This window comes from Canis lupus, chromosome 6 (assembly GCF_003254725.2).
Source record: "Canis lupus dingo isolate Sandy chromosome 6, ASM325472v2, whole genome shotgun sequence".
Lineage (NCBI taxonomy): Eukaryota > Metazoa > Chordata > Mammalia > Carnivora > Canidae > Canis > Canis lupus.
The window spans coordinates 23,697,287-23,721,542 of NC_064248.1; the positions used below are offsets into that span (position 1 = coordinate 23,697,287).

The following is a 24,256-nucleotide window of genomic DNA, read 5'->3' on the forward strand; positions in this document are numbered from 1 at the left end:
GGCGCGATCCTGGAGTCCCGGGATTGAGTCCCGCGTTGGGCTCCCAGCATGGAGCCTGCTTCTCCCTCTGCCTGTGTCTCTGCCCCCCTCTCTCTTTCTCTCTGTCTATCATGAATGAATAAATTTTAAAAAAATCTTTAAAAAATTAAAAAAATGAGTCTCTGGTATGCAGCATAGAGGCAGATCTTGTGTGTGTGTGTTTTTTAAAGATTTTATTTATTTATTTATTTGTGAGAGACAGAGACATAGGCAGAGGGAGAAGCAGGCTCCTCATCCTCTGTTCTGTTCATTCTATCCTGATGGTTGTCAAGGTCCATTACCCTTCTTTCCCTCTTCTTTCAGCTTCATTATTTTCCATAATTTTATCTTCTATATCATTGATTCACTCCTCTGCTTTATCCATCCTCGTTTTTTTAAAAAAATATTTTATTTATTTGAAAGGGCGAGCGCGAGAGAAAGAGCAAGCAAGGGGAGGTGCAGAGGGAGAAGGAGAAGTGGGCTTTCCTCTGAGCAGGAAGCCCAATGTGGAGCTTAATCTTGGGACTCCAGGATCATGACCTGAGCTGAAGGCAGATGCTTGACCAACTGAGCCACCCAGTGCCTTCTCTTCTCATTTTTATGGCCTCCACTTGGGATTGCATCTTGGTTATAGCATTTGTAACTTTGGCCTGACTAGATTTTAGCTCTTATATCTCTGCGGTAAGGGATTCCATAGTGTCTTTTATGCTTTTTAAAAAAAAGCCGAGCTACTATCCTTATACTCGTTTAAATTCTAGTTCAGACTTCTTACTTATATCTATATTGATTAAATTCCTTGCCATGAGTCCTACTCCTGTTCTTTCTTTTGGAGTGAATTTCTTTGTCTCATCATTTTGTCCAGAAAAGAAAAGAAAAAGAAACAACAACAACAACAACAACAACAACAAAATAGATCCTGGGTGTATTTTTAGTCTGCTTGTTAAAAGAATCTAGGTCCCAACACAGGAAAGTAAAATTAAATACAATTCAGGTAAAAAAAAAAAAAAAAAATATATATATATATAGAAAAACTTGAAAAAATAAGAAAATAAGTGAAATAACTATAATTAAAAAAATTAAAGTACAAAAGAGGCTAGATACTATTTTCCCCTAGAGCTGAAGCTTTGCATCCCGCTATGATCAGTAAACTTTGTGTGAGCTAGTTGTTTGTGCTTGTCTTCTGGGGTAAGGGCCTGTTGCACGGATGCTCACTCAGGTGGACCTACCCTAGAAGAAATGTGCCTCCAGGGCACAAGGAGGCAGGGCTTGGTATACGCAGTTCTGGATTCCACTAGATGGCGCTGTTTTGCTCCCTGAAGATTTTTCAGCGCTGATGAGTAGGATAAATACGGCAAAGCCCCACTTCCTAGCCTCAGACCTGAAAGTTTGCACTTTCCAATTTTCAGTGAACCCTCACAGAAGAGCAATCAATCACTCTTATCTTCCTGGTTTCCATCAGATCCCTGCCTTCACCCTTCCTGTGTCAGAGCTTTTTTTTTTTTTTTTATCTCAGGTGCATGACTGAGTTTCAAAACCAAATTTTAGGGACTTCTGTGGCGTGGACTTTCACTGTTCCTTTTGGGGGAGAACTTGCCACACTTTTGCTGCCTGCTGGCCTATCCCAGGAAAGTGGTCGCAGGATCATGACTGTCCAGTGGTTCACAGTTTATGGCAACACAGAACAGAAAGCTGGCACCTAGACTCGCTGTTCTCAGCTGGCTTTCATGCTCCTAATGCCTGGAAACAATGCAGCACTTAGTTGCCACTCTTTCTTATGACTCAGGGGATCCTCAGACCAAGGTGTCACACCTGGCCTTCCACCCTACTTTGCCACCCGAGCACCTTTAAGCTAGGCACGTCCCCCCTAGTAGCAGACTTCTAAAAGCTCCAATTTTGCATTTCACTGGTTGTAATACTTTCTTCGTACCACCGTATCCACAGCTCTCTCTCCCTGAATTCAAGTCTCCATACCTCCTATGTACCAAAAGGTGGTGGCTTTTCTACTTGTAGTCTTTCGGGGGGATGGGGTGACTGGGTGACAGGCACTGAGGGGGGCACCTGACGGGATGAGCATTGGTGTTATGCTGTATGTTGGCAAATCAAACTCCAATAAAAAAATATACAAAAAAGAAAGATTTGCAGTTTTTGTTCTCTCAAATCTCTAAGTGCTTTCCTGGGTGTTCAGAGTTATTTGATAACTATCTAACTGTATTAGAGGGACAAGACAAGCTTAGAGTGCCCTAATTCTCCTACATCTTAACTCTTCCTACTCATGAACTTGGGCTGTCTTCACGTTTACTTAAGTCTTCTGTAATTTCTTTCAACAGTGCTTTGTAGTTTTCAAAGCACACTTCTTGCACCTTTTTGACTATTCTTCAGTATCATATCCTCTGTTCTGTCCATTCTACTATCCAGCCATTCAACTAGCTTTTATGTTATTGTATTTTTAAGTTTATAATTCTTGTTTATAACTTCTATGTCTTTGCTAAGATTTTCTATTTTTTCCTTTCAAGACAACTTTTAGTTGTTTTTGAAACTTTTTTTTTTTATGGTGGCTCCTTTGAAATCTTTGTTATATCAAATTCCAACCTTGATTCATCTCAGTGTTTGTGTCAGTTGATTGTCCTTACTCATTCATATTGTGGTTTTTTTCAAAACAAGCAAACAAAGGGAAAAAAATGAGAAAGAGAGATAGAGAGATAGAAATTAAGAAACAGACTTCTAATTATAGAGAACAAACTGATGGTTACCAGAGGGGAGGTGAGTAGGGGGATGGGTGAAATAGGTGAAGGAGATTAAAGAAAGCACTTGTCCTGATGAGCACTGAATAATGTCTGGAATTAATGAATCACTATATTGTACACCTGAAAGTAATATAGCACTGTATGTTAACTAACTAGAATTAAAATAAAATCTTTTAAAAAAAACATAGAAAAATAACTAAAACCTTGGCTGCTTTAAAATAGAAAAATCTAATCATCAAAAGAAAATCTGATCACAAAAAAACTGAAAGAAAAGCCACAAACTCGAAAAATATACAACACATATGAAAGACAAGAGATTCCTATGTAGCATATACAAAGAAATTGGTCAATTAATATGAAAAATAAATTTTTTCCATAGAAAGTTGGGGGGAAAAAAAGAAAATTGGGGGGAAAGACCAAATGTATACCTCACTAAAGAATGATTCATCACTTTAAACATGGACAGACATATGCTAATCTCATTAGAAACCAAGGAATTGGAAATTGAAGCCAAAGTTACATACCACTTCACACCTGTGGAATTAGCTAATTCACACCCATGGAATTAGTGAATATAAACATCTGAAAATATTAAATTTGATAACGAGAACTCTCAGACACTGTTGCTGGGAGTCTGAATTGGTGTCATCAGTTCAGAAAACAATTTGCCATTATGTAATAAATTTTAAGATGTGACCATGCCCCAGATATTTTATGTCCAAACATACATCCAGAGTACCTAACCTTCATAGTAGCACTGTTTTGCTGGCAAAATAGAAAAAAAAAATCTGTAAAAAATGTAAAGTGCCCAGTAGCAGAAATGGTAAATAAATTGTGATCTCTTTGAATAATGTAATACGATTCTGTAAATAAATCAGAACTCCCCCCAAAATTGTGATTTTTCTTGGATCTTTGTGTGACAGATAATTTTCCATTTTACCCTATTCATTTTGTCAATTATGCTAGGAGATAGGATCCTACTGAAATCTTTTATTACATCAGGCAGTGAGCCTATTTCAGTTTATCATAAGGTAATAGCTGGAATCTAGTACAAATATTTGAGGAAACAAGCAGAATCAATTAGTAATGAGAATAAAACTTGAAATGGCACTTAACACACTTTGAGCCAATGCATACTGTTGAGCCTAAATCCATTATCAGCATATGGATAATTCTGATTTAGTAAATGGAAGCTGGTACAGAAGCATAGAGTCATGGAAGGATGGGACATACGGAAAGAATATATAGTATCCTATCAGTGGTTTTATTAATTTTGCCTTTTACTTAACCTGCATCTGCATTATAAACATAGAGTTTGGCTCCATGTAGATTTTTTTTTTAATTTTTATTTTATTTATTTATGATAGTCACAGAGAGAGAGAGAGAGAGAGAGAGAGAGAGAGACACAGGCAGAGGGAGAAGCAGGCTCCATGCACCGGGAGCCCGATGTGGGATTCGATCCTGGGTCTCCAGGATCGCGCCCTGGGCCAAAGGCAGGCGCCAAACCGCTGCGCCACCCAGGGATCCCTCCATGTAGATATTATAGGTGATTATTTATTTCTATCACCACCAGGATAGAATGTCTAACAAGATCTGCTAATCAGACACCAGTTCAAAGACACCAGACACCAGTTTCTCCTTCCCATGGGCTATGCTATAATCAGATGCTTTTTCAGCACCTATGGATGTCCTAGTTCTGAATCAATGTGGCTGAAGCTTAGAGTTTTTTCTAGTGATTTATGAAAGGACTTATATCTGTGTTTCATTTGAAGAAAGAGGACTTTTTTTCCATGCTTGATTCCTTGTTAGTGAAAATGCATCTGCTCCGTAGCTTGTTTCACCACTCTTTGTAGATCTAGAAGCAATGCCTAAGTAGTCAAAGATTCCCATGAGTCTAAGGCCTTCTGTGTACAGTTCTTTCCTTATCATAGTGTAACAGTTAATTAGTAGCACAGAAATTAGTTACTCAGATCTGGATTCACATTCTTGCTCTATCATATACTAGTAGTTTGATCTTGGGAACATTGGTTGCTTCATCCATAAAATAGGGTTAGTAATAGCAAAGTCATTAAAATTCTAGAAATTGTTAGCACAACTACTAGAAAACTGTGTATTTAGAAAACTCTAAATAAAATGTTCTCACCTGAAGTGGCAGAGGGTCACTGCTGCTTTTGAAGTTACAGTCAAAAATGATGGCAGCCAGTACTTTATGAGATCCATAGTCATATTCAATGTACCTCTCAAACTCTATTTCTGAAGCAAACCCTCGAACTGTAAAAAGGATAAATTGTTCATTACAATAGAAAAAATTTATATTCCACTGAAGGGGAGATACATGGATAAAAGCTTATCCCAGTATTATAAATTTAAAAACAGTGTTTTCCAAGTATCACAACTACTTAATGGTTATTGAGGGTTCAAAACAATGTTAAGTATAAAACTTCACTTTAGGGGATCCCTGGGTGGCGCAGCGGTTTAGCGCCTGCCTTTGGCCCAGGGCGCAATCCTGGAGACCCGGGATCGAATCCCACATCGGGCTCCCGGTGCATGGAGCCTGCTTCTCCCTCTGCCTATGTCTCTGCCTCTCTCAGTCTCTCTCTCTCTCTCTCTCTCTCTCTCTCTGTGTGACCATCATAAATAAATAAAAATTAAAAAAAAAAACTTCACTCTAGTTTTAAATAATAATTATAAAATATATATGAAGACAAGCCATTAGTCATAAGGGAAATGCAAATCAAAATCACAATGAGATACCAATTCATAGTTATAATAAAAAAGATGATAACAAGTGCTGGTGAGAATATGGAAAAACTGGAACCTTCATGCATTGCTGACCAGAATATAAAATAGAACAACTTTAGATAACAACTTTTGGTAGTTCCTCAAAAAGTTAAACATAGTTACCACATGACATATTCATTCCACTCTTAGGTATATACTCAAAAGAAGTGAAAACACATGTCTACATATACCTTAGAGATGAATGCTCATAACAGTATTAGTTGTAAGCCAAAACGTGGATTTAGCCCAACTGTCTGCCAAATGATAAAGGATATACCAGGTGAACACAGTATATTCATATAATGGGCTATTACTTGACAATGAAAAGAAATGAAGTGTTGATACAAACTACAACATAGATGAACTTGAAAACATGCTAAGTGAAAAAAGCCAGTCACAAATGATCCCAACTTCCAGGTATATAAAATTTATATGAAGAGTTTATATATAGGGGCGCCTGGGTGGCTCAGTGGTTGAGTGTCTGCCTTCCACTCAGGGCATGATCCCGGAGGTCCTAGGATCAAGTCCTGCATTGGGTTCCCTGCAGGGAGCCTGCTTCTCCTTCTGCTTGTATCTCTGCCTCTCTCTGTCTTTCATGAATAAATAAATCTTAAAAAAAGAGAAAGGCTTATATATAAACCATTGACAGTAAAGGTTTATGATATGCAAATCTATAGAGACAGAAAGTAGATTAGTGTTTTCCTAATCTCGGTGGGATGGGAAATTGTAGAGTCATGGCTAAAAGTTATAGGATTTATTTTTGGTCATGAAAATGCTCTAAAATTGATTGTGGTAATGGATATGCAACTCTGAATATACAAGAGTCACTGAATCGTATGCTTTAAATGAGTGAATATGTGGTATGTGGCTTAGATCTCAACAAGCTGTTTAACAGTTCTTTTCTTTTTTTATTTAGTAGGCTCCACACCAATGTGGGGCTTAAACTCACAACCCTGAGGTCAAGAGTCACAGGCTCTATCTGCCAACTGAGCCAGCCAGGAGCCCACAAAAAGATATCTCAAAATAAGATAAATCAGGAGGTAGAGATCACTTCAAACGGTGCTTAAAAAAAAAAAACTGACTCATTTGAATGTAGCTGTATAGAGATAACAGAGGAAGGAGTGAAGATAAATCAATAGACATTACCTAACTGAACAAGAGACAGAAAAAAAATGGGAAAAAAATTTGAATAGATCCTCAATAACTTCTGGGACAATACAACTTTGAGAAATAATTGTTAAAAGCTCCCCAAATTTGGTGAAAGATAGAAACTACAGATTCAAAATGCTCAGAGAACCCCCTAACAGAATAAACCAAAAGAAATCCACACTCGGGACATAATCATAGTTTTGACAAAGACAGAAAATATCTTGAAAACAGCCAGAGAGAAGTGATATGTTACCTATAAAAAAACAAGGATTCAAATGCAGATTCAAATGCAAAAACCAAAGAGGTCAGAGAAACTGGCAAATACTTTTTAGATGCTGAAAGGACCAACTCAAAATTTTATATCAAATGAAAATAGTCTTCAAGAATGAAGATGAATTAAAAACATTCATAGATGAAGGAAACAAAGAAAACTCATTGCCAGTAGACCTGCTCTAAAAAATTGTTAAAGTTCTTCAGAAAGAAGGAAAAATGACAGAAGGAGGAAACTTGGAACTTCAAAAATGAAGTTACAAGCAAGAGCTATGGTAAATATCTGGGTAAATAGCTTTAAGTTCTTTAAAATATGTGTGTAAATTGTAGCACTTTCTGGTATAGTTTTCAACTTATATAGATGTGAAAACTACAACCTAAAGAGAGAACTATAAAGGGACCTATATACTGGTAAACATTGCCATTAAAATAAAATAGCAAAAATTCTAAGTTGTGAAAAATTATGCATGCATATTTTAACCCCAACAGCAGCCACTAATAACATTATACATCAGAAGTCCAATTTTTCATTTTTTCTTTCATGAATGATGCCTAAGAATTCTTCAACTAACTCTACAAAGTTACAAAGACTTTCTCCTATGTTCTTGCCTAAATGTTTTATCATTTTACTTATAGATCTGCGATCCATTTTGATATATTCTTTTAATCTAAGGTGTGAAATTTCATTGTTTTGGCTACTGATGTTCAAGTGTTTAGCATTATTTGTTGAAAAGATTATCTTTCTACTATTGTAAAAAATATTTTGGCATATTTGTATAGTTCTCTGTGTTCTCCACAGGTATAACTTGCTTTATTGCACTTTGCAGAAACTGTTTTATAAAATTTGAAGGTTTGGGGCAACACTGAGTCAAGCAAATCTACTCATACCATTTTTCCAACCGTATTTGCTCATTTCATGTCTATATGTCACATTTTGGTAATTCTTGCAGTATTTCAAACCTTCATATCATTATTTGATGGTGATATGTGATCAGTGATTATGAATTGCTGAAAGCTCAGATAATGGTTAGCAATTTTAGCAATAAAGTATTTTTAAATTAAGGCATGCATAGCTTTTATAGACATAATACTACTGCATACTTAATAGACTACAGTATAGCATAAACATAACTTTTATACACACTGGGAAACCAAAAAATTCATTTGACTAGTTTTACTGTGATATTTGCTTTACTGCTGTGGTCTAAAACTGAACCTGCAATATCTCCCTGTGGTATGCCTGTATTGTTTCAATGATCTATGAATCTATCCCTCCACCAATATCCCACTGTCTTCACAACTATAGTTATATTGCAAGTTTTAAAATTGGGACGTGCGATTTCTCTAATTTTATTCTTTTTTAAAACACTGATTTACTCCATTGAAAACCAATTTAATAAGTTTTATAGAAAACCTTAATTTATAACCTTTTACACTGATGTTCAGATTCCTCTTCATACTCTCCGTGATCTCACTTACAACATCAATATTAGAAGGCACATAAATCAATTCCCAATCTTCAGGATTTTTGAGGAAAGGTGGCAAAGTATTGATGGGCTGGGAAGTATAATTGTAAGGTCCGACAACGTTTATAGAAGTAAGTTTACGGAATAGCAAAATCATCACTGGAAACACCAGTACTGTTAAGATTTCCAATATTAAAGTAAAGACCTGCCTCCTCTAGAAAAGAAACAAAAAGATGATGGTTAATTCAAAAACACACATTCAATGCATATGGATAGCTCTAGGATATTAAACTTCTGCCAAGTTTACTCTGGAGCAACCAAGTGTTTCCTAGACTATCTTGTACCCACCTTTACTTCCTCCCCTCCCAACTTGCTTATAGGTCATACTATACTACTGATTAAGTCAGTTTTATACATTAGGAAAAGCTACCTATAGCTCTGGAATTGATTTTTTCAAAAAGTATGTATGGACGGACACATCCACAACTCTGAACTGAAAAACAAAGCTATTTATGAACATTTTACATGGATGCCTTCACCTACCTTTAAGGTAAAGTTTTTCCAGAGGAGCACAGCAAATTGGCTGAATGTCAATAAATCCATTCTTCTACAATTCAACTCCAGGGGTATGTGAAAGGTTTTATATTATCTAATAATGTGAACATCAAACAAATAACAGAATTATTTCTTTCTCCTAATTTCATTCTTAATCATCCTCAAATATTGGTAGCATATTTGAAATAAAGAAAATAATAGTTTCTATTTTTATATTAGTTTAGTTAATATCTGATGAGATTCTAATATGTTTAAAATATAAGTAAGATGTGGTTCCATTTCTCCAAATAGTTATATGTCTGTGGGTATTAGGGCTGAATCCTAATTCTTTCACAGAATGATGGTGAGAATGGTTTCATAATGATATATTTATCCAAATAAAACATATGTACACACAAGAAAAATATTCATAAGTACACTTAATATAACTATTTATAATATAAAAAACCTAAAAACAACCCAAAAGTCAACAGTGGAATGGAAACTGTAGTATATTCATACAATAGAATACTGAAAATCAATGACAGGGATGAACTACAATTACACACAGTATAAATAAATATCCCAACATAGTACTGACCCATAAAAATCAAGTCCAAGAAGAGTATGTTCATTAGGATCTCACTTAGCTGAAGTTCAAAAGGTAAAACTCCAGCACCTAGTGATTAAGAATACATTCACAGGGGGTGCTTGGGTGGCTCAGTCAATTGAACATCCAACTCTTGGTTTTGATTCAGGTCATAATCTCAGGATCTTGAGATGGAGACCCAGGAAGTTAGATTGAGATTCTTTCTCTCCCTCTCCCTCACCCTTCCTCCTGCTTGTTCACTCTTTATTTCTAATAAACACATAAATCTTAAAAAAGGGAATACATTCATAGGAAGTATACTGAAGCAAGGAAAGGATTATTCCAAATATCAGAATACTTACAGACTGTTTGGAGAGGCTAATACAATAAGTGGTTCTAAATTCCTAGAGATGTTCTTATTTAATACTGTAAAAAGATGAGTAGGAATTTCTTTTTTATTATATATTTTATATTGCTCATATAAATAGTCTTATATATATTATATATTGTACAATAAAGAAAACTTGAAAATACATAATTTTTTAAAGATATTATTTATTTTATTTGAGAGAGCAGAGCGAGACCATGAGCGGTGGGGAAAGGGGGAGGCAGAGGGAGAAGCAGATTGCCTGCTCAGCAAGCATGGGGCTCAATCCCAGGACTCAGTCATGACCTAAGTCAAAGGCAGACGCTTAACCAACTGAGCCACCCAGGCACCCCTATACAGTGTTTTTATATCCAATTTCATTCATAATTTATGAACTGAGAGTCACACCTGCTTCCTAAAACAATACTGAAAATACACAACAGAATGTGGGAAATGTGAGTAAAGACAGCTCAAAAATACAGAAAGAAAAGCTAATTCATTATATTAGCTCGTGGTAGGTTTATTAGAACTGGCAGAACTCAATTAGGAACCAAAAGAATAAATTAGATTTCAATAAACAGAGAAAATGATGAGAAGAAAGGCAAGATAGCATAAAACTATAAGGTATGTTCAGAGAATGGCTGAGGTTTTTTTTTTTTTTTTTTTTTCCGGCTTTCTGTAAGAAAATGTCTTGAAATCCCTAAAATACACAGTATTTTATGGCTTTTTTCCCTGAATATATCTATAATACCAAAATATGAATTTTATAAATTGAACAATTATTAAGATAAGGTGCACATAAAGTCCTTGCATGGAATATATATATAGCACTATAACTGAAACCACATATTATGTACAATATATTTATTTCTACATGTATATATAAAGTTTTAAACTTCCTATATGCTGAAGATGTAATCTCCATCTTTTTTTTTTTTTTTTAATTTTTATTTATTTATGATAGTCACAGAGAGAGAGAGAGGCAGAGACACAGGCAGAGGGAGAAGCAGGCTCCATGCACCGGGAGCCTGATGTGGGATTCGATCCCGGGTCTCCAGGATCGCGCCCCGGGCCAAAGGCAGGCGCCAAACCGCTGCGCCACCCAGGGATCCCCTGTAATCTCCATCTTATGATTGTCCCTACGTGGCTATCACAGCACCAGGCTCCCAGTGGACTCCCAGAAACCTACCTTCCGGGTCTACTCTAGCACCAGCCAGCTCCCATAGCAGGAGATTCCTAGTCCATCCTGATGCCAGCCAGCTTCACAGCACCACGCACCTGGTGGGATCCTGTAAACCCAGGCTCCTAGATAACCCCAATGCTGGCCAATTCTATGATCATGGTGGCTCCTATGGCTCCAATCAGTTCCTTATAAACCCAGGTTCCAGGTGGGCACCAGACTGGCCTCTGTGGACCTAAATCACATCCTAGTTCCCAGAGATTTGGGCTTCTGGTTTACCCCATCACCAGACCAGCTCTCATGGACCCAGGTACCCGGCCCACCCCAGGGCCATATCAATCCCCACAGACTCAACCTCCACGTTGCACTCTGAGGTTATAGACAGACCCCTATGGTCAAGATTTCCAGGTCACCCTACTGCCCAGCCAGTACCTATGGCTCCAGTCTCCAGGCTGGCTTCCGTGAAACCAGGCTTCTGACCTGTTTCAGTACCAGACCAGTCCCCATGGACCTGTCACTAGGCTCACCACAGTGGTCCAGGGTGCTGGATGGCTCCAGGATCTAGTTTTACCCACATGGACTCAGGTCCCAGGTCTGTTACCAAAGATTCAAGTGCCAAGCCTGCCCCCATAGAACTAGGTACCAGGCAGGTTCCCATGTACCCAAATACCAGGCCTTTACAACTGCTGACCTAGACACCAGATCAGCCTACCCCATTTGCGGACTGCCCATTTGTGGACACCACCAGATGACCCACCCAGAAACTCTGGACTGGCTAACTGGTGAAGGGTTTAGCCTGACAAAGCAGGTCTGTAAAGACTGGAAGAAGTACCTACTTCCTAAAATGTCAGACACAGATACAAGGCCACAAGGATTATGAATAATCAAGGAAACATAACAACACCAAAGGAAAATAAAACTCCAATGACTAACTAAAAATAGGCGGTCTATCAAGTGTCTGACAAAGAATTCAAAATAATCTCTTAAATTCAGTGAACTACAATAAACACACATATACGACTAAATTAAGAAAACAACACACAAACAAAATAAAAAGTTACATAAAAAAGTAAAAACTAAAAAAAAAAAAAAAAAAAAAAGTAAAAACTACTACCCCACATCCCACCCCCAAAATCTCAGAGTTGAAGAACATAATGACTGAACTGAAGAATTCAATAGAAACCTTCAACAGCAGACTCAATCAAAAAGAAGGAAGAATTAGTATAAAAGAAGTGAGGTCAATGGACTGTCAGAATAGAGTAGTCCCAAGACGGCAGTGAAGGAAGATTCTGAATTCACCCCCTTCCACAGACATACCAAATCTACAGCTATATATGGGTAATTTCTCTCTGAAAAAACTCAGAAACTAGATGAACTGCTTTTCATAACAAAGGATGTAAGGACCACATTGAAAGGGGTAAAGAATCAGAAACAAAGACTCACAAAAAACTCCATTCTGGCATGGCAATATACATAGGGAAGGATATCACCAGATAGGTGTTTCTCTCAGAGGAGCAAGGGGTTGGTACCCTACACTGGGCATCCTGACCCCTGGGATCTGCATTGGAGATATGAGCTCTCAGAATGTCTGGCTTGGAAAACCAATGGGACTGACATCCAGGGGTCCTGAAGTGCTGTAAGAAACAGGTTCCCTCTTGGAGTGCTTGCATATGGTCTCACTGGCCCTGAGACCCAGTGAAAGAATAGTAGTATGAAAAATCCTTAGACCAAATGTGAAAGAGATTCATTTTCATATCACGGGGCATCAGCTGGAGGGGCAGGGGAGAGTTGAGATGTACCCCAGAGACAGAGGCACAGGCAGATGCCATTGCCTCACTCTCCACATAGCCTGCTAGCACAGGTAGGTGAGCTTGGACACAGCATCCCCAACCACCTTGCTGGGGCGGGGGAGGGTGAGCAGTCACAGCACTTGCTGAGGCCAGACAGTACCTGCAGATGCAGCACTCCTCCATTGCATGGGTGATGCAGGCAAGCACAAACAGTCAGAGTTCTCTCTCCCAGCTAAAGTCTGCAAGCAGGGTAGCTGCAACATTCCCCTTCACTCTGGCTGGGATTGGTGAGTACACGCAGTTACGGTATTTGTCCCACTCCCAACTTAAAGCCAGCATGCATACAAAGATAAGGCACTCTTCAGTTGCACTGATGAAGCCAACGCATTTTCCTGCTGCCTTTCTGAAACCAGAAAGTATGTCCTACCCTAGATGATCTCCAGCTGCCATGCTAAAGTCAGCAGGAGCGTGCAATCCACAAGGAGTCACCCCTCAGTTGCCTGACCCTGGTGGCCAAGAGGGCCCTGGTGTTCCAGAGCTCCATGGAAAGACAGTTCTTCGTAGATCACCATTCCCAGGGCACTGCACAGAAAGCAGACTGAAACACAACCCTAGTCGTCCTGCAAAACAGGTTTATTTACTTAATCTGGAATTTCAATCTGAGAGACAGACTTCAGGTTTCATACACTAAGAGGCTAAGTATAGGTGGTCCCGGGGAATATAAGCAGGGAGAACACCATTCTTGTGCATTCCCTTATCCTTTTCACAGTTCAATGAGATTTACCAGAAAGAAGCTTATACACTCATTGGAATCTCAATTTTTACAACTGTGGCTCAGGGGTATGATACTTCCTGATCTCCTGGTCTGGAGGCCAGCAGAGATTATTACTGTGGTCCCACAGAACTGTACATATTTGTATACTTTAAAAGCTGCTGCCTAGACTTGGCTTCCAATCAGCCTCAAAGTAGGTGCTAAATGAGATTTCTTCTCTTGGATCATGGATGGTCTTGGTGTACCTTAATCAAAGGCATATCAAGAATAAATCAAGTGGTTTAGATAATCATAAATATTTGAGAGATCCAGGTCAAAGTTGGAGGATGAGGATCATTACATAAATAAAGCCACTCCTTCAGTAGCTGTTTCACCTAATACATAGTAAAGTTAGTGGACTGATCACTTATAAAAGCTATTCAAGAAGGTTAAAAGACAAATGTATAAAGTTAATGAAAACTACAATAGTTAAGAGACACAAATATAAAAGATATAAAAAGTGACAAAAATAAAAAAGGAAAAGAGTAAAAAATGTAGTTTTGGAATGTGTTCAAATTTAAGTTGCTAACAAATTAAAATAGATTGTTATACACAGGATGACATTTTTGACCCAGTAACCACAAAACAAAACCTTAGAGTAAGAAAATGAAAAAGGAATCTAAACACTAAAAAAAAAGTCATTGAACTGTCAGAAAAGAGATAAAGAGAAGAAGAACAGAACAGAGAGAAACCAGAAAACAATTAGCAAAATGGCAACAAGTACATACCTACCAATAATTACTTTAAAATAAATGGGCTAAATTCTCTAATCAAAGACACAGAATGGTTGACTGTATAAAAAAAAGAGAGAGAGAGACATATATGCCTATATACTGCCTACAAGTGGCTCACTTAAGAAGGATAGACAATAAAAGTGAAGGGATGGGAAAAGATATTCCATGTAAATGGACATAAAAAGAAAGCCGATGTAGCTATCCTTATATTAGTCAAAATAGACTTTAAGGGCACCTGACTGGCTCAGTTGGTAGAGAATATGACTTTTGATCTTGGGGTTATGAGTTCAAACCCCACAATGGATGTGGAGTCTACTTAAAAAAATAAATCATTAAAAAAACCAGACTTTAAAATGAAGACTATAATAAAAGACAGTGAGGGACAGTATATAATGATAAAAGTCAATCCATCAAGGAAAGAAAACATTTATAAATATATATACACCCAACATCAGAGCATCAAAATATATAAAGCAAATATTAACAGATTTAAAGGAGAAAAATGACAGCAATATGGATTTTAGCACCTCATGTATAGGTCATTCAGACATAAAACTCATAAGGAAACACCTTAACACATTACATCAAATATTTTATATATATATATATAATATTCCATCCAAAAGCAGCAGAATACACATTCTTCTCAGGTGCACATGGAATACTCTCTAGAATAGATCACAAGTTAAACTACAAAACCAGTCTCAATAAATTAAAGAAAAGTGAAATCATATCAAGCATCTTTTTTAACACCATGGTATAAAACTAAAATCAGTTACGAGAGAGAAATGAGAAAAATACAAATAAGGGAGATTAAACAACATATTACTCATCAACAGCTAGTTTAGAGAAGAAATCAAAGGAGAAATTAAAAAAAATACCCAGAGGACAAATGAAAACAATTATAATACACCAAAACCTATGATATGAAGTAAAAGTGGTTTTAAAGGGAAGTTCATAGTAATATAGGCCTATCTCAAGAAATAAGAGATATCTTAAATAAACATGCTAATTTTACAACTAAATAAACTTCAAAAAAAGAATAAACAAAGATCAAAATTACAATAAAGGAGATAATAAGGATTATAATTAAAATAAATGAAAGACTAAAAAGACAATTGCAAAGATCAATGAAACTAAGAGCTAGCTCTTTGAAAGGATAAAATTGACAAAACCTTTAGCTAGACTCACCAAGAAAAAGAGAGAGGGTGCAGATAAAATCATAAATGAAATAAGAAAATTTACAACTGATACCACAGAAATACAAAGGATCATAACCAGTATGGAAAATTATATACCAATAAACTGAACAACCCAGAAAAAGTAAGCTCCTAGAAACTTACAATCTTCCAAGACTGAACTATGAATAGATAAGTCTGAACAGACCAATTATTACAAAAAGATTGAATTAGTAATAAAAAACCTCCTAACAAACAAAACTCCAGAAATAGCTTCACTGGTGAATTCTAACAAACTATGAAAGAAGAATTAATACTTATCCTTTTCAAACTCTTCCAAAGAACTGAAGAGAAGGAGCACTTTCAAACTTATTTAAAAAGACCTTCATTACTCTGTATCAAAACCAGACAAGCACATCACAAAAAAGAGAAAATTAAAGGCTAATATCCCAGATAAACATAGATATAAAAATCCTGAACAAAATATTAGCAAACCAAATTCAGTAATACATTAAAAGGATCAAATACCATGATCAAGTGGGATTTATTCTAGGGATGCAAGGATGGTTCAACATCTGCAAATCAATCAATGTGATATAACATATTAACAAAATAAAGATGAAAACGATATGATAAAAAAAATACGATCACCCCAATAGATGCAGAAAAACACCTAAGAAAATTTAACAATCATTTATGCTAAAAAAAAAATCTCAACAAAATGAAAACAGAGGGAACATACCTCAACATAATAAAGGCCATATATGACTAATCCACAGCTAATATCATACTAATTGTGAAAAGCTAAAAGATCAGGAACAAAACAAGGATACTCACTATACCCACTTTTATTCAGCATAGCATTGGAAACCACAGCAATCACACAAGAAAAGTAAATCAAAGGAATTTAAATTTGAAAGAAAGAAAACTGTCACATTTTGCAGATGATATGGTGCCACATATTTAAAAAACCCTAAAGACTCCACTAAAACAGAATAAATGAATTCAGTAAAGCTGCAGGACACAAAATAAATATATAAAAATCTGTTGCATTTCTATACATTGACAATAAACAAGAAAGAGAGAGATCATGAAAATAATCCCATTTACAACTGTATCAAATAGAATAAAATACCTTAGAATAAATTTAACCAAAGAGGTGGAAGACCAGTACTGAACACTATAATACATTGATTAATTGAAAAAATACAGTGCAAAAGCTTCTTAACTTGATGAAGTCCCAATAGTTAATTTTTGCTTTTGTTTCTCTTGCCTTCATGGATGTCTTGCAAGAAGTTACTGTGGCCAAGTTCAAAAAGGGTGTTGCCTGTGTTCTCCTCTAGGATTTTGATGGAATCTTGTCTCACATTAAGATCTTTCATCCATTTTGAGTTTATCTTTGTGTATGGTGAAAGAGAGTGGTCTAGTTTCATTCTTCTGCATGTGGATGTCCAATTTTCCCAGCACCATTTATTGAATAGACTGTCTTTCTTCCAGTGGATAGTCCTCCCTCATTTGTCGAATATTAGTTGACCATAGAGTTGAGGGTCCACTTCCGGATTCTCTATTCTTTTTTTTTTTATTTTTTTTTATTTTTTATTTTTTATTTTTTATTCATTTATGATAGTCACAGAGAGAGAGCGAGAGAGAGAGCAGAGAGAGAAGCAGGCTCCATGCACCGGGAGCCTGATGTGGGATTCGATCCCGGATCTCCAGGATCGCGCCCTGGGCCAAAGGCAGGCGCCAAACCGCTGCGCCACCCAGGGATCCCTCGGATTCTCTATTCTGTTCCATTGATCTATGTGTCTGTTTTTCTGCCAGTACCACACTGTCTTGATGACCACAGCTTTGTAGTACAACCTGAAATCTGGCATTGTGATGCCCCCAGCTATGGTTTTCTTTTTTAATATCCCCTGGCTATTCAGGGTCTTTTCTGATCCCAAACAAATCTTAAGATGATTTTTTTCCAACTCTCTGAAGAAAGTCCATGGTATTTTGATAGGGATGTCATTAAATGTGTAAATTTCCCTGGGTAACATTGACATTTCCACAATATTAATTCTTCCAATCCATGAGCATGGAATATTTTTCCATCTCTTAGTATCTTCCTCAATTTATTTCAGAAGTGTTCTGTAGTTTTTAGGGTATAGACCTTTACTTCCTTAGTTAGGTTTATTCCTAGGTATCTTATGCTTTGGGGTGCAATTGTAAATGGGATTGACTCCTTAATTTCTCTTTCTTCAGTCTCATTGTTAGTGTAGAGAAATGTCACTGATTTCTGCTGATTAAAGTCTTAAAGAGAACCCCCCCCCCCCACAGAAGCAGTTCCTAGAACAAAACCACAGCAAAACAAATATTCATAAGAAAGATAATCATTCAGAACACTGGAAATAGTAAGATAAAATGGAAACAATGAATACATAATGGCAATTCCTTCAATGAAATCCTATTCATTTGCTTCAAGGAGGAGGATAAAAAATTGTACTTTCATGGGAGGATAATATATCACGTAAGGGGAAAAGATGAAAAACATTCTATATAATATAAATACTTTTTTGTAAAAATATGTAAGAAAAATGGCAGAATATACTCCAATGTGTTGACAGTATTTGTCTTTCAAGAGTGAAATATAGGAGATTCACACATTCTATAATTTGTTATGTTGATAAGATTTGAATTCTATACAATGCACCTGTATCATTTTTTCAATTACTTCTTCACATGTTGGGGGTTAGAAATCTGTGAAGAAGTACCTGAAGAACTGACTGCCCCAAGACCTTTTTCCTCTTGCTCTCATAGTGGGTAATATTTTGAAATACTAACTATAAGTTTGCACCTAAGTACAATCTTAGTATCCCCCATTCAACTTTTTTTTTTCTTTTTGTCTCAAAGGAGAGAGAGAGAAATACCTGAGCCTAAAAGGACAAAGTCTAGTTCTTATCATTTGTCCTTTCTAGGTAACACAAATGAATTGAAATGATGCACAAAGAGGAAAAGGCTTCATTATATCCTGTCATCCCACCTCCTTTACCATCTCCAAGACAGATCTGGGAGAATTTTCCAGCTGAAGAAGTCCGACTCCACAGAGCCAGACAAGGAACGGGTTCACTCATGATATACTGGCCCTGAATACTAGATGCACTCCCGCTCCTGTCCCCGCAAACCTGGATGCAACACTAGGGTGGGAAAGAAAGGGGGAGGTAGTAGGATAGCCATGAACCTAGGGGTCTAAAAAATTTAGGCAACCTATTGATGTGTGGGCTCTAAAAAACAATTAAACAGGGTTACTGAAAATGAAGCCATTACACTGCTTACAGATGAGATTTACAGTCACTACACTTCCTGTTCTGAAAAGCACCAAGCTGTTCTGAATGAAACACAGCAGCTTTCTTAATTCTGCCAAAACAGAGGTATCTTTCCTTTTAAATCTTCTGCCTACTTTGCATAAAATGACGTGATCAAGATGGCCTGAATGTTCCTGAGCTGGACTAATGTTTAGACAGGCTCCCCCTGGCTCTAGGTCCTGATCACCCTTTTCTCTGGGCATCTGCTTTAGAAAACCTGTAATTACACTTCCTTTCTCTGTTTAAAACATAAGTAGCTCTTTTTCCAAGCCTCTTTCCTCTTTTGTAATTCCAAACTGTCTTTAGCAAGGACCTGGGAGCCATCCTTTGAAATAATGTAATCCTCAAGGAAGATAGCACCCCTATTCCCAGTCTCTGTGGGAGGGCAGGAGCTAGCTTCTAACAGGCAACAACCAGCAAGCACACATGGCCTGATTGCAGAACCACAGGAACAAACTTCAGCAAGTTACTCAATGTGTTCTACAGGTCCACCTCCCCTCTACAGTCCTCCAGGGCACTCCCATTGTCTCACTCAGCCCTCACACACCCTCCCACCCTTTGTTTCAGCAGAACTGAGCTCAGACTGACCTCCTTGCATGGAGTCTTCCTTGCCTGTTTAACTTAGTTCAGTGCAATTCTTGCTTTGGCAGACGAAAACTAAGACATGTGAGCTTCCGTCAGCACTTAACTTCCATGTTCCTTTCCTGTATTTATCGGACCGTTACTGTGTTCCGTCAGTTGAAATATTCTAATCACCTCAGAAATGGGTACAAGTAGTGTCCAGTTTCTTTTAGATGATGAAACAAGTTCGGTGAAATCAAACATTTACCTTGAGACATTGCTGTAACCTGAACGTCCGTGTCCTCCTTGCCTCCCCAGGTTTGTATGTTGAAATCCTAGCCCCATTAGGTCATGAGGATGGAGCCCTGATGAATGCCATTAATGCCCTTAAGACACAGGCCCCAGGGAGCTCCCTTGCTCCCTCCACCCTGTGAAGGACACAGTGAGAAGAGGCCTGTCTGTGAATCAGAAATCAGGCTCTCACCACACACGGGACCTGTATGAAGCTTTGAGACTTCCCAGCCTCAGGAAGTTACTCAGAGTGTCCTACTGTGAGAAACACATCTTGTTTTTAAGTACCCCAGTCATGTGCTGACTGGGGCAGTCACACAGCACATAGGTTCTGGACTCAGCAGGCCGAGACCCACAGGTGCCTCCAGAGCCCTGCCTTTCAAGTACTTGCAACAGTCAAAATAAAATTTTGTTGATTTTGCTCTGGTTAGGGACACGTGGGGGCTCAGTCTGTTAAGGGTCTGCCTTCTGCTCAGGTCATGATCCTGGAGTCCCAGGATGGAGCCCCACCTCCAGCTCCCTGTTCAGCGGGGAGCCAGCTTCCCCCTCTCCCTTCGCTCCCCTGGGCTTCAGGCTCTTAGCTTCTCTGTTTGGGGGTCCAGAGAAGTATCTCTTACTTCCTGTGCTTGCTTTGGTGTCTTTGACGCGGAGGGCACTTTCTCCTCCCTGGGAAGCCCTGGATGCATGCCCCAGAGCAGGGGGACCCGGACAGGCAGAGGACGGGAGTGAGGTCCTGTGAGGATGGAGGGCCAACACCGGGGTGTGGTGGCCCCTGACATTCGATAGTGGGGTGCAAGTCATACTAGAATATGTGTGTTACGTACAGGGGGGCTGGGGTGTCATTTTGGAGCGCAGCAGGGAGCGCTGTGGAGGGTTCCCGCGTATTTGGGGCTTGGGGGGTTTCGGGCTCTGCACTCAAGAATGAGGCTGGCGGGTCGGCCTCCGGGGGAGTCTGGGGAGCACCCCTGCCTCCCCGGGGAATCTGGGGAGAAGACGCCAGGCGGGCAGGCCCCACACTCACCGCTCTCACGGCTCCAAACCACCAGGGCCACAGCTCCGCCTCCACCCCCACCTCTGAGGGACACGCGCCCTCCCCGCCGCAGCGCCTCCTCCCAACGCCTTCGCCAACCGCCCAGCTGAGAGTTCTCGCGAGGCTCTGGTCTCCCGCCTCGGCCCCTGCCTCGCGCATGCGCGCACACGCCCGGCCCCAGGCCGCCCCTTCCCCCCTGCGGCCCTCGCGGCACGCGTCTCCGCACCTTCTGTGCCCCGGACACTCTCTCAGAGCGTGAGGCCTCGTTGAACTCCTCTCTCGCGCCCTGCCTGAGGCACCCAAACCCCGAGGGCCCTACCTCGTGGCCGTTCGCCCGCTTCCGGGCTCCTGGCCCCTGCCCCGCGCCAAGCGACCCCATCATCCTCCGCCTGTCCGGGTTCCCTCGTCCCTCGGGTGCCTGATCACCCTCGCAGGCCGGTAGCTGGCGGCGGGAAGTGGGAGGAGATTCAGTGGCCACTGCCCTCTACGGTCTGTGGGGGTCAACAGGTAACTGGCAGAGGTGCAGGCACAGGAGCTTTGGGGCCACTCTGCTTTGGGGCCACTCAAAGCCCCGGACGCGGACGCGGCCGCGGGGCGACCCGTGTGTCGCTCCGCAGCCTGCGCCGCCTCCTGCCTGGGCCTGGGCGGCCTCCGCCCGTGGCTGCTCAGCGCGTGGAGACCCCTGTGCGTCCTCCGCGCGCTCCCCTGACCCGCCGCCCGCTCCCTGGGCCACGAGGTAGGGCCCTCGGGGTCTGGGTGCCTCAGGCAGGGCGCGAGAGAAGAGTTTAAGGAGGCCTCACGCTCTGAGAGAGGGTACAGGGCACCCACAGATTGGTCCATGGTTGCCTCTTTGCAGGACCCCACCCCAATACCCACCTCCACTGTAGCGTAATGGTTGGCAGCCCAGGTTCTGAATTCTATCAGAGGGCGCTTCTCTTCCCTACTGGACCAGGTATCAGGTTCTGGCCTCTCAGCGCCGAATGGATCTGGGCTCTTGAACTGTCAAGTTAAGCTTTGTCAGGAGAGGGTGCTGGAATAGCTCTAAGGACGTACAGAGAAAACTCCCTGTTCAATGTGCTATGTGGTTTTCAGGCTCTTAAAGGGTACACTGAGGATGTTCCTGCTTGCTTGCTGGGTACCCCTCACCCTCTGTGTCTCCCATGTGCAGTGAGGATAATTGCTGCACTATCTCTTTATCCCATCTCTATGGGAGTGGAACCCATAGAATGTTAAACCTAAAAACAATAAAACACAGAATAGCTTCTGGGTATCATTTTATTACTCACAAAATCCAATTGAGAATGCAAAAACTTTGAACAAACATGTCAAAATAGAGCAGCTTCATGAACTCTTTCTGTCTTGCAACTGGACAACAGTTATCCCTACTTGTCTGCTCATCTGCCCATGAATCTCGAGAGTGATCAGATTTCTCATGTGGCTGATGGGAGACTCCATGTGCCCGGACAAGACCTGAAAAACTGCACTCTGTCTCCCTTTCTCCTTCATTTCTTCTTCTTCTTTCCTTCTTAATCATATGTGGGGAGAGAAGAGGAAAGAAAACACACTATTTTAGAGAATTGTTATGCTTAATGTTTTTGGACTCTAAATGTCTTGGTACAAAGATTCTTTTGCAGGGCAGCCCCAGTGGCCCAGCGGTTTAGCGCCGCCTTCAGGCCGGGTTGTGATCCTGGAGACCCAGGATTGAGTCCCATATCAGGCTCCCTGCACGGTGCCTGCTTCTCCCTCTGCCTGGGTGTGTGTGTGTCTCTCTCTGTCATGAATAAATAAATCTTTTTTTTTTTTTTTAAAGATTCTTTTGCAAATGAAGAATCCTGGTTTGAGTCTTGGAAATAACAACCCAACTTACTGCTACTTCTTCAACGATAGTGATTTTAATTAGATCCTTTTTGGTATGAAATTGTGTGTGTAGCCATGGGAAAGATGATTTGATACAGTCTTAATGTTCCTCTTAACCATAACTCAGGTACTGAAACATAATCGTCTTGCTCTGCAAGCTGACCCATTTGACAGCACCACCATTTCTGGATGTTTCTGTTTAAATAATCCGAATGCTCAGAAAGAAGTCCTTTTCCAACCTTGATTAATGGCACTCTTAAGTTTTTAGGAAAACAAACAGCAATTTCACCAAATGTCTTTAGATTTGCATGTGCTGGATACATAGGCCACAAATGTAAATCTACAAAGGAGTGACATATGTTCTCCTTTGGGGAGCTCTTTATTATGTAAATATATTTACACCAAGATATACACACCCATAGTTATGCCCCTCTATGTATAGACAGAGTCCTAAGGTCACTGGTTGGGAGTGAATCTCATGGTACCTTTTCATTATAATCACCTTCTGTGTTCTCTGGGTTAGCAAAGTTCAGGAAAACTTGTTCCAGCGTTATCTGACTGATGGAATAATCTTCTAAATGGAATTGCTCTTTAGCTTCCTCCAAAATACCAAACACCTTTAGCAACAACAGCAATAAAAATGTGCAGTTACCACTGCAGTCATTCCCACCAGTGCCCAACCCAGATGAGCCTCTCCTTGCACTTACTCCAAGTCCTGCCAAGTTAATGTTGGAGGACAAAAGGGGGAGATGAAAAAATGATTGAAAACTTAATTGAGAATCTGCAAGGAAGCAGTTCTCTGTCCCCATTCTCTTGAAGGATTCAGACTAATAATGGGATTTAAGGAACAAATCAATTAAACTCTAGGGTTTTTTTAAAAAAAAATAACATACTTTACTCTTCTGCTCCTCTCCCATTACACATACCTGGATATCAAATATTCTCCCCATCATTAGTGCTTTTTTAACATGAAATGTTAGAAAAGAATGGTTTCTACATTTACCTTTCCCCAGCTACTGTCCTTGCTGGGAATATAGTAGGTAAGGATCCCTTGGTTTTCCTGCTTTAATGCACTACCTAAGAAATGAAAGACAAGATAGATGAATAATCTTGCAGATATTTTAAATTTATAAAATATTGCTGCATCAACAATTATTCACAATAGAGGGTGAATAGACATTGTCAATACAAAAAGGGACATGGTCAAATAACCCATCCTCTTTGGTATACATGAGATGGTCAATTCCTTTTGGATTCATTCCTGATGAAAGTCTTATTACTGTGGAGTTCATAGCAATTATTGAGGGCAGGCTTTCAGGCACAATAAAATTGTCAGCTCACATGCCCCATGTGAAAATCCTGAGCTTTCTGAAATTCTTAAGGTTACAATAAGATTATATTTCTGAAGATAGTGCTGAGAATATGAGCTGGCCAGATTTTCACTCTGGTTGTATGGTTATGTATACATGTGCAGTGTACTTGGTGGGGGAAGAGAAAAGGACAAAGCCTCCTTGCTGTTTTTATGATTACATGAACTGTGAAAGAGGAAATCATACATACAA

At 39.6% G+C, this 24,256-nt stretch overlaps 2 protein-coding genes across 21 annotated transcripts in view; both read right to left on the bottom strand.

Annotated features, from left to right (window-relative positions):
* Positions 1-20,960, bottom strand: part of LOC112640266 (phospholipid-transporting ATPase ABCA3-like) — a 198,259-nt gene extending 177,299 nt beyond the window's left edge. For 3 of the 9 annotated variants that reach the window (XM_049111316.1, XM_049111314.1, XM_049111315.1), the window contains exons 1-5: positions 20,829-20,919; positions 9,914-9,977; positions 8,972-9,077; positions 8,390-8,642; positions 4,906-5,033 (exon numbers count right to left, since the gene is read on the bottom strand). In XM_049111316.1, the coding sequence (XP_048967273.1) occupies positions 4,906-5,033; positions 8,390-8,642; positions 8,972-9,031 (441 nt within the window). In that variant the 5' untranslated portion in view covers positions 9,032-9,077; positions 9,914-9,977; positions 20,829-20,919. Of the gene's footprint in view, positions 1-4,905; positions 5,034-8,389; positions 8,643-8,971; positions 9,078-9,913; positions 9,978-19,543; positions 19,681-20,828 lie in introns of those variants that run through there. The other 6 variants (XR_007411256.1, XR_007411255.1, XM_049111313.1 and 3 more) reach the window with 4 other exon arrangements.
* A 1,136-nt stretch (positions 20,961-22,096) lies between these two features.
* Positions 22,097-24,256, bottom strand: part of LOC112640269 (phospholipid-transporting ATPase ABCA3-like) — a 136,267-nt gene continuing 134,107 nt past the window's right edge. For 8 of the 12 annotated variants that reach the window (XM_025416264.3, XM_049111310.1, XM_025416267.3 and 5 more), the window contains 3 exons: positions 23,698-23,771; positions 23,180-23,311; positions 22,097-22,362 (listed from right to left, as the gene is read on the bottom strand). In XM_025416264.3, coding sequence (XP_025272049.3) covers positions 22,120-22,362; positions 23,180-23,311; positions 23,698-23,771 — 449 coding nt within the window. In that variant the 3' untranslated portion in view covers positions 22,097-22,119. The remainder of the gene's footprint in view (positions 22,363-23,179; positions 23,312-23,697; positions 23,772-24,256) is intronic. The other 4 variants (XM_025416262.3, XM_025416261.3, XM_025416260.3 and 1 more) reach the window with 4 other exon arrangements.